Source organism: Thermomyces lanuginosus (genome assembly GCF_041956635.1).
Source record: "Thermomyces lanuginosus strain ATCC 200065 unplaced genomic scaffold VTN49scaffold_27, whole genome shotgun sequence".
NCBI classification, from domain to species: Eukaryota; Fungi; Ascomycota; class Eurotiomycetes; order Eurotiales; family Trichocomaceae; genus Thermomyces; species Thermomyces lanuginosus.
Genome location: NW_027192361.1, coordinates 691,484 through 704,412, shown reverse-complemented (window position 1 = coordinate 704,412; position 12,929 = coordinate 691,484). Strand labels below are relative to the sequence as shown.

The 12,929-nt window shown below is 54.3% G+C and overlaps 7 protein-coding genes across 7 annotated transcripts; 2 read left to right on the top strand and 5 right to left on the bottom strand.

The window, feature by feature from the left end:
* Positions 1 to 368: 368 nt before the first annotated feature.
* VTN49DRAFT_2483 (uncharacterized protein) lies at positions 369 to 725 on the bottom strand (the record flags this gene model as incomplete). Its single annotated transcript, XM_069410213.1, has 1 exon — positions 369 to 725. The coding sequence occupies one exon, from the start codon at positions 723 to 725 to the stop codon at positions 369 to 371; it is 357 nt and encodes a 118-aa protein (XP_069269041.1).
* A 50-nt stretch (positions 726 to 775) lies between these two features.
* On the bottom strand, positions 776 to 3,832 carry VTN49DRAFT_2482 (uncharacterized protein; the record flags this gene model as incomplete). Its single annotated transcript, XM_069410212.1, has 4 exons — positions 776 to 1,197; positions 1,270 to 3,474; positions 3,547 to 3,724; positions 3,782 to 3,832. 4 exons carry the CDS (start codon positions 3,830 to 3,832, stop codon positions 776 to 778), a joined length of 2,856 nt encoding a protein of 951 aa, XP_069269040.1.
* Positions 3,833 to 3,962: 130 nt separating this feature from the next.
* Positions 3,963 to 4,330, bottom strand: VTN49DRAFT_2481 (uncharacterized protein; the record flags this gene model as incomplete). The annotated part of the gene is made up of 3 exons (XM_069410211.1): positions 3,963 to 3,997; positions 4,071 to 4,094; positions 4,138 to 4,330. The coding sequence occupies 3 exons, from the start codon at positions 4,328 to 4,330 to the stop codon at positions 3,963 to 3,965; spliced, it is 252 nt and encodes an 83-aa protein (XP_069269039.1).
* Positions 4,331 to 5,975: 1,645 nt separating this feature from the next.
* VTN49DRAFT_2480 (uncharacterized protein) lies at positions 5,976 to 6,292 on the bottom strand (the record flags this gene model as incomplete). Its single annotated transcript, XM_069410210.1, has 2 exons — positions 5,976 to 6,066; positions 6,132 to 6,292. The coding sequence occupies 2 exons, from the start codon at positions 6,290 to 6,292 to the stop codon at positions 5,976 to 5,978; spliced, it is 252 nt and encodes an 83-aa protein (XP_069269038.1).
* A 1,851-nt stretch (positions 6,293 to 8,143) lies between these two features.
* Positions 8,144 to 8,647, top strand: VTN49DRAFT_2479 (uncharacterized protein; the record flags this gene model as incomplete). The annotated part of the gene is made up of 1 exon (XM_069410208.1): positions 8,144 to 8,647. One exon carries the CDS (start codon positions 8,144 to 8,146, stop codon positions 8,645 to 8,647), a length of 504 nt encoding a protein of 167 aa, XP_069269037.1.
* A 299-nt stretch (positions 8,648 to 8,946) lies between these two features.
* Positions 8,947 to 9,292, bottom strand: VTN49DRAFT_2478 (uncharacterized protein; the record flags this gene model as incomplete). Its single annotated transcript, XM_069410207.1, has 2 exons — positions 8,947 to 9,177; positions 9,260 to 9,292. The coding sequence occupies 2 exons, from the start codon at positions 9,290 to 9,292 to the stop codon at positions 8,947 to 8,949; spliced, it is 264 nt and encodes an 87-aa protein (XP_069269036.1).
* Positions 9,293 to 9,568: 276 nt separating this feature from the next.
* On the top strand, positions 9,569 to 12,826 carry VTN49DRAFT_2477 (uncharacterized protein; the record flags this gene model as incomplete). Its single annotated transcript, XM_069410206.1, has 2 exons — positions 9,569 to 9,795; positions 9,853 to 12,826. 2 exons carry the CDS (start codon positions 9,569 to 9,571, stop codon positions 12,824 to 12,826), a joined length of 3,201 nt encoding a protein of 1,066 aa, XP_069269035.1.
* Between the last annotated feature and the right edge of the window lie 103 nt (positions 12,827 to 12,929).

Here is a 12,929-nt window from a genome sequence, read left to right as displayed (position 1 = left end):
TCATCCTCAAGGACGAGCGTCCGTCCAAATGCAATCCGGCCAGTAAACTAAACCATTATAGGGAGGTATTATTTCCCTATTAGGATATTCCGAACTACAACTGCACATCGGTTCCTACTCGTAACTATTATGCGTTAAGTAGAACAACATTAGTTTGAGTTATGACCTTATTGTACGGAGTAACGCGTCGGCTCTACAAACGCATCACCTTCGCATCACCTTCCAATGGTAGGAAATACCAATCAATCACGCGGCTTGCCTCGAGCCTCCACAAAACTCCAGCTCTCCTACCGGACAACTGCTAGGACCAGTCATCAACTGCAGAACTAAGCCTATCATTAATATCATGAGTCTAATCATAAATCATCCTAAATGCCGAAAGCAATCATCGCCCGACGCCCCATCCCATGCCCAAGCCCCGGCATATAAAATATTAAACCGAGAGAAAACAGGCATATCTTCATGGCCGTCATCGCAGAGGGCTGCACAGCAATCATCCCGGAAGAAAAGAGCATAAACAGCAAAAGCACACATGAACAGAAAAGCAGACTCATCCCTGAACGGCTCGCGTCACCGTGTAATAAGTACCGAATAGAACGGGGAGAAACAAGCAAGAGAAAAACACACCACGAAGTATAGAACGAGAACAGGAGACAAGCAATCCCATATATCACCCGCAAATATTCCTGTATGTATATGACCCATTCCGTAATTAATAAGAACATGAAACGAAAAATGAAGTCGATTTGTCCCTAAAAATGCTCGTTGCACGCACCTACGTGCTGACACCTTCGGCAAGGTTGTTCCCCGCAGTGTCCGGCAGCACCGCAACGGAGCTCGTCGCCAGCCCCTTGCACGCTTCCGTCGCACCGTCAAGCCCTCCATCCACCCCAGAGGCGCCGTGGCAGCTTTGCGCGTCCGTTGGAGGCGGTGTCGGGGGAGCAGCACCGCCAACTGGTGGCCGGCAGCCTTGCATCTCAGTCAGCGATCGACGAGACGGCTGCGGCGATGACTTGTGGGAAGCAGGCGGCGTGGTCGAGCTGGTGGACACGGAAGGGGTGTGAGAATCACCAAGGAGCTTTTCAATCGCCACAATCTGCTTGCCGTAGCTGTACTTCTTCAGCTGGCTGAGCAACGGCTTGATCTGGTCCACAATCCTCTCTCGCTCGGCTCCATGGACATGGCTGAGCACTTTCTCTGCAAGAATGTTAGATTCATCGCTTGTCTTGCCGAACGCGAGTCGCAAAGTGCTTGGGAAGGAGAACTTACGAATGACATAGTTTCCATATTGGTCGCGGACCAGGCCCGGCAGGGGGTTCTCGCCACGCTCGTTGGGAGTCGTCAGCAGGCGGATGATCTCCTGACGTTGACTCTCCTGGCCAAACTCGATGCTCTTCTCAACAACGTTGCTTGCAAACTTGTGCTTCGAAAAATGGTGCACCTGGGAGATAACCACCGCGATCATGCGCGACCGGTCCTTCTCCTCTCCATTCTCGATGACATGCTGGATCACGTAGTTGCCGAATTGATCGGGGATGAGGCTCGCGGTGGAGGTGTGCAGCTCCGCCAGGATCGACTCCCGGTCGGCTTCTTCGCAATGCTCAAGCATCCGCTGGATCACACGGCATCCGTACGGATGCGTCGCCAGGCGGCTCACCTGGCCCTTGAACGCGTCGATGATAAAGCGAATATGCTCCGATGGCACGCGTTCGATGGCCTTCTGGATGACGTGATTTCCGTTCTGGTCTCGGACGCACTTCATCACGTGGTTCTCCAGTTCCTTCACCATAGCCGCCTGCTGGTCCACAAGGATGTGCTCCAAAGCCTTCTGCACGACGCGGCAACCGTACATCTGATTGGAAAGTGCCAGAACGTGTCCCTTCATCTGGTTGGCAAGGATCTTCTTCTGCGTCTGATTGCCGTGCTCAAACAGCTTCTGGACAACGTAGTTTCCAAAGACATCTGTCATCAGTTGCAGAGAGTTTTGCTGAATCTCGCGAAACACCTGCTCCTTCTCATCACTGTTGGCCGTTTCCAGCTTCTGCTGGATGAATCGGGAACCGTGCTGATCGCCGCTGAACTCCACGATATGATTATAGATGTCTTTGAGCTCATACCGTTTATTGCCCTTACTGTTACTGCGGAACTCCTCCAGAAGCGGGCTGCGCACAACCTGGCCGGGGTCATGGTCGCGATGGGTACGAGGCATCATGGCAGCTGCGCCACCCAGAGCTCCCAAATGGGGGATTGGATAGTAAGGATTGTAGGCGCCGAACCCCCGGGCATACGAGGTGAAGTCGTAAGGCGAAGCGAACGGCACCCGTTGCTGCATTGCCGGGTTTGCGACTGGGGCGAATTCTTGCTCCTGCTGCAAGCCACGCAACTTGCGGTCCAAAAGGGCTGCTTGTCCATCGCCGACATGCCCAGGGAGACGATTGCCAGAGGAGGGTCGCAGCTGGCCGCTCAAGATCGGAGGCGTGGCGGCAGAGTAAAAAGGGGTACTGATGCCTCGGTTGTAGTCACTGGGGGAGTTGGTGTCCCGCTCGCTCAAACGGGAAGCGCCCTGGTAAGGAAGTGACACATCGGCAGCAGGTTCAAATGCAGACATATCATTGTAAGGAACGGCATCCGCGGCGGCCAACTGCTGTTTATACCGGCTCAACGCCGCATCGTACGACCCATGAGATGCGAAAGATGGACGGTGCGACGATTGCTGCAGCGAGAAGGGCTGGGTGTCGTTCAGTTGCAGGCGGTTGAGGCTAGCGCTCAGGTCCCCCTGAGTGCTCGATGGCCGGTGATCGAGAGTGTCCGAGTGGAAGGACGGGTGAGGCGAATGAGAGGGACGCTGCGGGGCCAGGGAGATGGAGTTATGTGCCAGGTGATGAGACGAGTAGACATTGGAGAATGAACCCTGACCATTTCCCGTCGAAAGGGGCTCCGCACCGAGTGGGGAGAACGACGTCAGGCCGCCCGAACCCATAACATCCTCAGAACGCGCGCTGGGGACCAGACTTCCCTTGGACTGGAAGCCCGCCGCAGGGGAACTGCCATCGTAGCTTGGCCGTTGGCGAGCCCCATATACCGCCCGCTGCCGATTTCCGAGTTCATCATCTTGAAGGCTCCCAAAGCTCCCAAACGCCAATGAATCCGCACCCGAGGATGCGAAACTATCCGATGTTGAGTTCAGATAGGGCTTTGCGGCCGGGGCGCCGGACGAGCTCTGTCCAATGGCCGTGTGTCGATGAATCGAGAAGTACGGGTTAGTTGCATCGCCCGAGTCAGTCCGGGATGATACACTACGGTCACCCCGACTTTCGACCGGAGAGGGTGTCATGCCCTTGTTGGAGGCCATGCCCAGGGAAGTGGTTGGGCTGACGGTGCTCCATGGCACGCTGTGCCGTCCTCCCGCCCAGCCTTCAGACTCCGAGGTTGACAGCAGCGAGCTGGACCCAGTCTTGCTGCCAAAAGCGTTATCTGCAGACAGCGTCAGCAAATCTCGTTATAGAGCAGATCGGGAGGAGTGTCTGCTCAAGAGCATACACTTACCCTGGTTGACCGTGGATTCGGACGTGCTATCGGAGCCGAAAGCTGTGCTCAGGTTGGCATTGGACCAGATATTGCTATTCCAGCCGGCCTTTCCAGCACCGAAACCACCGCCCATCGAGCCTGGACGCGATCGTTCGCTACCCAGGACGGACGACGAGCTCAGCCGATTGTGTCGAGGCTATGAAATGGGGTTAGTAACGTCCGTAACAGGTACCCTTTGGTCGAGTCCTCTCACATTGTGGCAACTGGATCCGCCGTTGGATCCGGCACCCATCATCGACGCCATATGGTCGAGTAAAAATATGCTTTGGTTGTTATGGGGAGTTTACGACGCCAGCCCACGAGAGCTGTCGTGCTGTACGGGGGCGTTCGAAACCTGTGCCGAGGACGGGAAACTCGTTCAGGGCAGATATTTTTCAGGCTCGCAAATGTCGCAGACGGGATGAAAACACTATTGTTGCCGATCCCTGTTAGCAGAGCCATCCCGCAAGCATCTGCGATCGTGGAACAGCAGCCGGACTCACCACTACGCCCAAGGAAGGGCGCGACTTCGCAAGGGGATATATGGACCCCTGCGCACAAGTGTAAGACCTCCAGGATCCTCACGTGTGTACAGCAGACGACCAAGGCCGTCCGGAGTGGAAGAGTTGATGCTGTTCCGATGGGAGAATATCGTCACAGAGAAAGGGCGACGCGAGTAGGATGAGATGGCAGGGCGACAGCAGTGGTTTGTTCGGTGGATACTATTTTCACAGCGGTCGGCCGGTAACGCAATGGTCTGCATGTAGTTAGTACCGTTGCGATCGATGGCCGTGCAACTCCGTGCATGCCCTCCGGGAATTTGAGAGAAGGCGAATGGCAGGACAGAGGACGGTGGCTACGGAGGAGCAGCGGGCGACCGCCCGGGGAGAAAGGGGGAGCACTGGAGCGATGCGGCAAGGGGGAGGAAGGATCGAAGGGAGCGCAGAGAAGTCGACGAAGAAGGAATGCTGGCCGAATTTGACAACACAGGGAGTACAATCGGCGACGATCTGATTAGTCGATGGCAGGAATGTCCACGGTGCCAAGGCAGAAGAACAAAGGGAGGCCAGACAAGCAAAGTCTCAAGCCAGACGGATATGAAAAGAAAACACAGCAACAGGAAATAGAGGAGTAAAAAGGACTTGCTGAATTGTAAGAGTCACACAGGCTGGCCAGGTCTTTTTTCTCTGGCCTGGGGGAGAACGATCGATTTTTCTGGCCCTTTCGGACCGCAAGCAGAGCTGGCGGAGAGCAAAAAAGCAGGGCGGAAACTAACTTTTTAGTCAATTTGAAGGTCCGTTTTTACTGTTTTTTTCAGACGTGGATGTCTTGCCGCGACCCCGCGACAGGATCAGGAGGAACAAGCACCACAGGAGAGCAACAGGGATAAAAGAAGGCGGACGAGAGAAATCCTCGAGGTGAAACGGAAGGAAGGAAAAAGAAGGGAAGACGATGGGTAGAAGAAAGAAAAGGCAGTCTCGATGATGCTGGATCTGGGTGTGGAATTTACAGCGCAATTACCAAATTACAATACATGGAGCTGGCAGCAAGCTGGGAGGTACCGAGACCAGCCAGTGAATGGTCACGCCAATGCAAGTATCCGGGACTAGCGCCATGGCAGGAAGCCAAATGCGGCTGTAATTTGATGGTAATCCGACACGTCCAACGGGTGGTGATCGAACGGGTCGGGAGATCGTTTGAGCACACAGTGGGCTCCTACCATGGATGCGGAGATGCAGGGAGGGTAGTACTTTCCCTTTTTCTGCACTTTCCTTTTTCTCAGGCCCGCGAGAATGGCGTGGTCTGAGACTGAGAGCCCGAAAAGAGCAAGCACGATTCCCTGGGTGCCTTCCTCCCCCCGCTCCACACCCCTCCCAGCCGCTGCCCACTGGGCGGGATGATGTCAGGCATTCTGTCGTGAAGTCAGACTAGGCCAACATGGCGGGAACCATCGGGCCTTGGCCCAGGTGCTTGTATGGAGTGATGATCTGGAAACCTAGCAACAATGGAAGCACACACTGTGTGTTCACATTTCACTCCTGCCGTTGAACGGAGCCCCCATGGATCAATTACTTTCCTCAATTAGGATAGGAAAAAGCCCGTTTGCGCGGTCTCACCCATCACCAGAATTACAAGAGCACCAATACCATCCAAGATTGCGACTAAAAAATACTACATCATGATGCTGACTCAATGATTGCATTGTTGCGCGCTGTGTCAGAATGTGCCGCAACCATCGAGCCTCAGTCTCGCGGTCGTCTCACACCCGGTCGGGCCCGCCATCAGGCAGAACGAGGGGTTCTTGGACCGTAGAAGCAGACTCGCAATGACAGTTGCCGAGGACAATGTTCTGTGGGGACAAGGTGACCTAATGTCGATAGTGAGAGCCGCCGGTGAGCCCTATGCCACTAGTGGGCGCTACCGGCCATAGCGCTCGATCGGATCGACGCTCGATCTAGACTCAAGCTTTCGAACTGGTCCCGTTGGGTCTCGAGGGCTCTGTTGGGTTTTGCGGAAAATTTGGCAGCCAAAGTTCCAAACTACACTCCTCATGGAGAACCTACGTTATTTCTGCAGTCCATGACACCGTAAGTATTGGCACCGCCGTTTGTCCGGCGCTCGGGTGATGCGGTGGGTGACTTTTCCGCGGTTCGCGGGTGCCGGCAATGAGAACACAGTTACAGAGGGACGCCATGTAGCTCTCCGCGGAGTGGCATCCAGGCATGCTGTAGAGTTTCAATAGTCAAACACGCCGTTCACCCGGCAATTGTCCGTAAATAAACAATTGCCACGGAGATGGAGTGCAGCAGAGAGGGAACTATTCCATGCCCCTTGCTTGGAGCGCGGCAGGAACACGACAGGAGGCCGGCTCCAGAGGGGAAGGAAGAGCAAATCCTGATCACGTGATCGTAGGAACTGGCAGGTTGACACGCGATCAGAATCTTACTTTTTTTTTTTAGCGCCGGCGCGGATCCTGTCCAGTGGGTCCAGGGCAGAGGATCATCCGGTGCTTGGCATGTTCCCACGGCTCTCAGGAACCAAAACATTCCTCGATGATGACATTCAACAGTCCCAGCGTGAACGGTATCCGCGGCCAAGGCGAAAATGCCTCATAGATGTTTTGGTTCCAGCGTTCCATCATGGTGCTTCCTTGGTAGCATGATTCTGAAGCGAGTTGATGGAGGGCACCGTTGAGGCTTCACCGGCTGAGAGCAGAAAAGGCCGAGGGAGCACCAGAGAACGATGATGGTCGGGTGAAACAAGCAGGTGTGTATTTCATTCGAACGGGCAGGTTCATTTCAAGTTTCGAATGGCAACGACAGGCTATACACCATGGTTGCTCGAGGTGTCTTCAGCTGACAGACTGTATTCAGAACTGGTTTGATGTTTGAATTGTCGAAGGATATGTTCATTCATTCTCCAGTGTCGCTAATTGCTTTTCTGAGAAACAAGTTTTTATAGCAGAAGCCGAAATCTAGCTCGTATTTTCTGAAGTTTCTACGATTGTTTTGCTTTCCGGCAGTGATGGATCTGGTCCAGCTCCAAACATTGGTTGGACGACTTGTATTTTCGTTCAAATTGGATTAAGCCCGTATCTACGAGTCCGTTGGACGGAGTCTACCTAGTTCCGAGCGAGACAGAGAATCCCTGGACGCATGAATTTGAAATCATGCGTCATTGCATCATAACAGAGCGCCCGCTCGGCGATGCGGATGGCCGTCACCAAGAATCTCTGTCATAACCACTACGAACCAAACAATAGGCTACCTAGGTGACATCATAAATCGACTGAGGAATTAGTACGGCAATTTCCAGAGGGCTGCTCCGTACAGAGTGACTCCGTACTTCTATGCTCTATTGCTACTACTACTTACAGCGCTCTTCTTGCGCCAAGCCATCAGAATGCCAACGCTCTCATCAACTCAATTTTAAGTGGGGTTCCCTAGCAGCGAAAGATTCCTGAGTTTCTTGTGTTGCCATGCTTGGACGCGATCTGAATGAATAAGAAATAGTAACCTAATGCCAGTTGACGCTTCGGCCAATCTTGCCAACCAACACGCTTTGGCTTAGCGCGTCTAAATGTGACAACACGAAGGGAGAAAAGCCATTGGTGATGTTTATTGACTCTTAACTAATTTAGGCTTAGGGCAAAAATGGTTGGATCTGATTGGCTAACTGGCGGCCACGGTGCCCGCGTCAGTGCGCCTGCAGCCCCGAACGGCTCCAACCCCAATGCCAGAATTCCACCCCCTTTTCCCTCCTTTCCCGCTCTTCCTCATCATCATTCAACATTCCCATTCCTCGCCGTCCTTCCCTTCTCCTCCCTCTTATCCCCCCCGGTCCCTTGTTTCAAAGCAGGTGCCCACAGCTTCACTCTTTAGCTGTGCACCGTGCTGTCCGTTCATTCGCCTGACTCCGACCCCCATCCGACTCTCCTTATCCGACAATATCAAAAAACAGTTCGGTCGAACAGACACGACGATTCCGCCGCTCTTTTACGGAATAATCTTAAGCCCGCAACGCGGGCTTCCAATTCTCTGCCACTCCCTTATACTACCACCCTGTCAACAAAATCATGGCGCCCGTTCACTTTCTCGTCGCTCGGGATGACGATGACTCCGGCCTGGGCCTGTCGACAGCCAATGTCAATCTGGTGATCTCGTTGCTGGCCCTGGTATTGTTCGGCATTATTCTGGTCGGTGTCCTGTTGCTGCTACGCCAGCGTCGTCGCAAGTTGGCCGCGAAAAATGAAACCAGCCGCCGCCGCGTGACAATCACAGCCACCCAAAACGGCGAGTCTGTCTACGTTTACAACGAGAAGCACGACGATTCGTCCAATCCTCCGTCCAGCCCCGTCCCCGAAATCCACATCACCTTCCCTGAAGAGGAAGATGAGTCCGGCAAGCGCAAGTCGGGCCGCGTCGTTGTGGTGCATGTCAGCGAAACGGGAGGCGTCGGCCTCGAACCATACCGTGAGCCGCCTCCGTATTCGGCTAACGACTCCGGTCGTTTCCAGGACCTCGACTTGGAGCGCATGGGTGGGTTAAAGGAGAAAGACGATGCCCACCGATTTTCATAGGTCCAAGTCGACCTGGCGGCCGAACCGCAGTCGTTGGACAAACAATACAAACAAACAAGGTCGGGAGATTTAGCGCCGGTGCGCGGATTTGCGATTTTCATTGCGATGACGTCTCAGCATGACTGGCCCTAGATCTGGCGGGTTCATTTCTGTCGATGGGTCGCTGGCTCTGGTTTCGGTTCATTTGATTCGAATTTCCTTATTTCGATTCCCTCACGACCAGTTGACTGGTTGATTTTCTTAATCGCACATATTGTCGATGCTTCCTTTTTTTTTTCTTTTTGGCGGGACCCTTGATCTTAAGTAAACCTCTGAAGGAGGTACCGATGCTGCGTCCCTGGCCCGTCAGTCATATTATCGGCCTGGTATATATTCTTTTCATTTGGTATTCGTTTACTTGGTTTATCTTTATTCTTCTTCGAGATGCCTGCACCCTGCCATGTTACTAGGGTGTGAGACGAGTCTTTGACTCGGATTTGTACATCGGACCTTAGTGTCTGGTAATGCGACGATTTTGCTGGATCAAATTCCTGTAGTCCGTATGTACAGAGAAATATGAAGGAGTAATTAAAATGTTACTTTTTTTTTTGGTAAGGGTTGGTGGTGGTGGACGGAGTAGAGAACGTCCGGAAGAGTTCCGACCATCAGCGAGTGCTCCGCACTGCTGGCAACTAAGGAGCTCCCAGATGAGCTATGGAGAACTTGGCCTCAATTGATTCCGAGTTTTCCGCATACACGATCTTGTCCTCGCTTGACTCGTGAAATCACTGTTCAATCCACAGTCGATGCGCGCGTCAAGATTCTACTTCCTCTCATCCCATCGCTCCAATGCCTCTCGGCCCGAGCCGAATTGACGCCCACGCGCTCTTTTCTGATTGACGTGTCTTGACGAAACTGCCACCCAACCAAACGCGATTTATTATGACTGCGCCAATTGACACCGGAGCACCGCTGGCCGACAGCGCGGGAAGCTTGTCGTCAAATTCTGCGCCGACCGCCGACAAGCAAGCCCCTGCGGGGGATCGCCGGAAGCAGGATGTGAGCGCGGCGCGACCGGAAGACCCTAAAAAAGAAGCGTGGCAGAAAGTTTTGGAGAATGACTTTAAGTTGAAGCATCTTGGACTGGTGGCGGTTCTACTTTGGATTTTGTACGCTTGAAAGAGATCCGAAGCAGGGGGACTTGGGTTGGCTAACTCGGTTTGCAGCTCACTGCATGCCGCCGGAATCTACTTCTTTACAAAAGGCTTCCTGTTGACTCGAATGGTTTTGGAGAATAAATCTACGTGCGATGTTTTGCCTTGGGATGACAATGCTGCGACGCCCGCGGTTAGCACCGGAGACGCCGACCGAGGATGCTGGCACCCAAAGACCTTTGACAAAGCCATCTTTATAATCATCGACGCGCTACGTTATGATTTCACAGTACCCTTTCGCCCCGCGGCCGAAGGTGACCGGCCACACTTGTTCCATGACAAGATCCCGGTATTGTATGAGACGGCAGTGCAGAGCCCGAACAAGGCATTCTTGCGGCCCTTCATTGCCGATCCTCCCACGACCACCCTGCAACGGCTGAAGGGGCTAACGACCGGGACATTGCCGACATTTGTCGACGCCGGCTCAAACTTCGCGGGTACTGCCATTGACGAGGATAACATCGTTGCGCAGTTGCGGGCCGCCGGTAAGAAACTCGTCCATCTCGGCGACGATACCTGGCATGCTCTGTTTCCGGACTATTTCGACCCGAACCTGACTCGTCCGTTTGACTCGTTCAATGTGTGGGACCTGCATACCGTAGATGACGGTGTTAACACCCACCTATTTCCCTTGCTCCATCCAGACAATGCCACCAAGTGGGATGTAATCTTTGGCCACTACCTAGGCGTTGACCATGCAGGGCATCGGTACGGGCCGGATCACACGGCAATGGCTGCGAAGCTGCAGCAGATGGACCAAGTTATTCGCGATCTGATCGATCGGATTGACGACAACACGCTGCTCATTGTTATGGGAGACCACGGAATGGATTCCAAAGGCGACCACGGCGGCGAGTCGGATGACGAGGTCGAGGCTGCACTTTGGATGTACTCCAAAAAGGGCGTATTTGGTCGTACGCACCCAGATTTGGTCACGCCTCCGCAGACAGCAAAGGAGCACGCGATCCCGCAGATCGACATTGTGCCAACGCTTTCACTGCTCCTGGGAATTCCAATCCCGTTCAACAACCTAGGTTCGCCCATTGAGGAGGCGTTTGTGGGGCATTCTGGCAAAGACTGGAAGAACCTCGCTGCCGTCAACCGGTTGACGTCCGCCCAGATCAAGCGGTACCAGCACCAGTATGCGATTGCGCGGGGAATGAGTGATGATCAGACATCGGGCCCGCTTTCTCTGTGGTCGCAGGCTGAGTTGCAGTGGAATGCACTCGGAAAGCAGGGGTCTAATGACCAGCTGCGGGCAGCGTACGATGCGTATCGGGAATATCAGCGGCGGACCCTGAATGTCTGCCGTGGTTTGTGGGCTCGATTCGATATACCCAGCATGATCGAAGGCGTGCTTCTGCTATTTGGCGGGTTGCTCATCTTAATCTTCTATGCTCGGGGTCTCCGCGTCGAGCGCACGCAGATCACTGCTCTGCTGCTGAGTCGAATTGGTCTGGGCTTGGGAATTGGCGCTGGTGCCGGCTTGCTGGCTACTGTGGCCGGATTGGGAGATGCTGCTGCGTGGGAGCGCATGGCACTCGCAGCGGCCGTTGGGAGCATGCTGGCCGCGGCGTCTACGTTGTTTTGGATACCCGGAAAGCTACGGTTGCCGTTGCCACGGTCTGTATGGTCGTGGTTCTGCTTCTTCGTAACGGTGTCACAGTCGATTGGTTTTGCATCTAATTCGTACACGATCTGGGAGGATGAGATCATGCTCTTCTTCCTGACGACATTTGGCGTGTTAGCAGGGGTATCGTCGATGCGGCAAAAATCAACATCAGATCGGGTGCTCGGGGTCTACCACTCGATCCTGTTTGTGCTGCTAGGACGGCTGGCATCCGTCTCGCGGCTGTGCCGCGAAGAGCAAATGCCATACTGCCGATCGACGTACTACGCGTCCGCAACATCGTCGACGTCGGCGCCGTGGCAACTTGCGATCCCGTTTGTAGTGGCGGCGATATTGCCGAGCGTGGTGCGGTCCTTCTACGCGGGGTCCAAATCGTACGAAGGAACCGCCACATTCTGGATTGGCTTTGCCTTCCGAGCCGGGCTGTTCCTGTCCGCAATCTACTGGACCTTGGAAGCAGCGGACGACGGCGACTGGGCGGGTGGAATCAGCACGACACGTCTGAAAACGGTGCGGGTGCTGATCGCGCAGGTTGGGCTGGCAGTCGCTTTGGCCGCAGGAACGACGATGTTTATATGGGGCAAGCCATGCGTGAGCATCAACATCGCAACCTCCACTGACGAGGCCTCGTCCGAGAAACGTACAACGGTAACAATCCTGGGCTTCGCCAACGTGCACGGCACGCGGTTCTTCCTCCTCGTGCTCAACGTATACCTCGCCGCAGCCCTCGTTTCGAAACCGATGGGTCAGGGCGCCCTAGCCCTCCAGCTCCTACAAACCCTCAGCCTGCTCGAAATCCTGGACACAAACGGCATGACCACCCCCGGCGCAACCTCCGTCGTCGGGCCCATCGTCCTCGGCCTCCTGGGCTCCTTCCACTACTTCAAAACCGGCCACCAGGCCACGCTCAGCAGCATCCAGTGGGAAAGCGCCTTCGTCGCACTGACCACCGTCCGTTACCCGTGGTCTCCTCTCCTCGTCGTGCTCAACACCTTGGGCGCGCAAATCATCTCCGCCGTGGCGGTTCCTGTCGCCGTGCTATGGAAGCGACCAATCGACTCGGAACGCTTCAATCCTTCCTCATCCTCCTCCTCATCATCATCCTCGGCGAGACTCCTCTCCGACGTCGCCCAGGCTGTCACGACCCATCTTCTCTACCACGCCACCATCAACCTCGCGACAACCATGTGGGCGGGACATCTCCGTCGTCATCTGATGCTCTACCGCATCTTTAGTCCGAGGTTTATGCTCGGCGCGGTGGTGTTGCTCGTGGTGGATCTGATTCTGGCCCTGGTGGCGGTTGGGTTTGGTGTCAGGTGGAATACGTTGAGTGTGGCCGAGGTGTTTGGGTGGTGATTTTTTTTTTTTTTTCAATCTCTCTCTTCATCTCCAATTCATAGTAGCCCTTACTACTGCTACTACTGTACTACGTAGTTCCTTTATGTATAGTATAGAATTG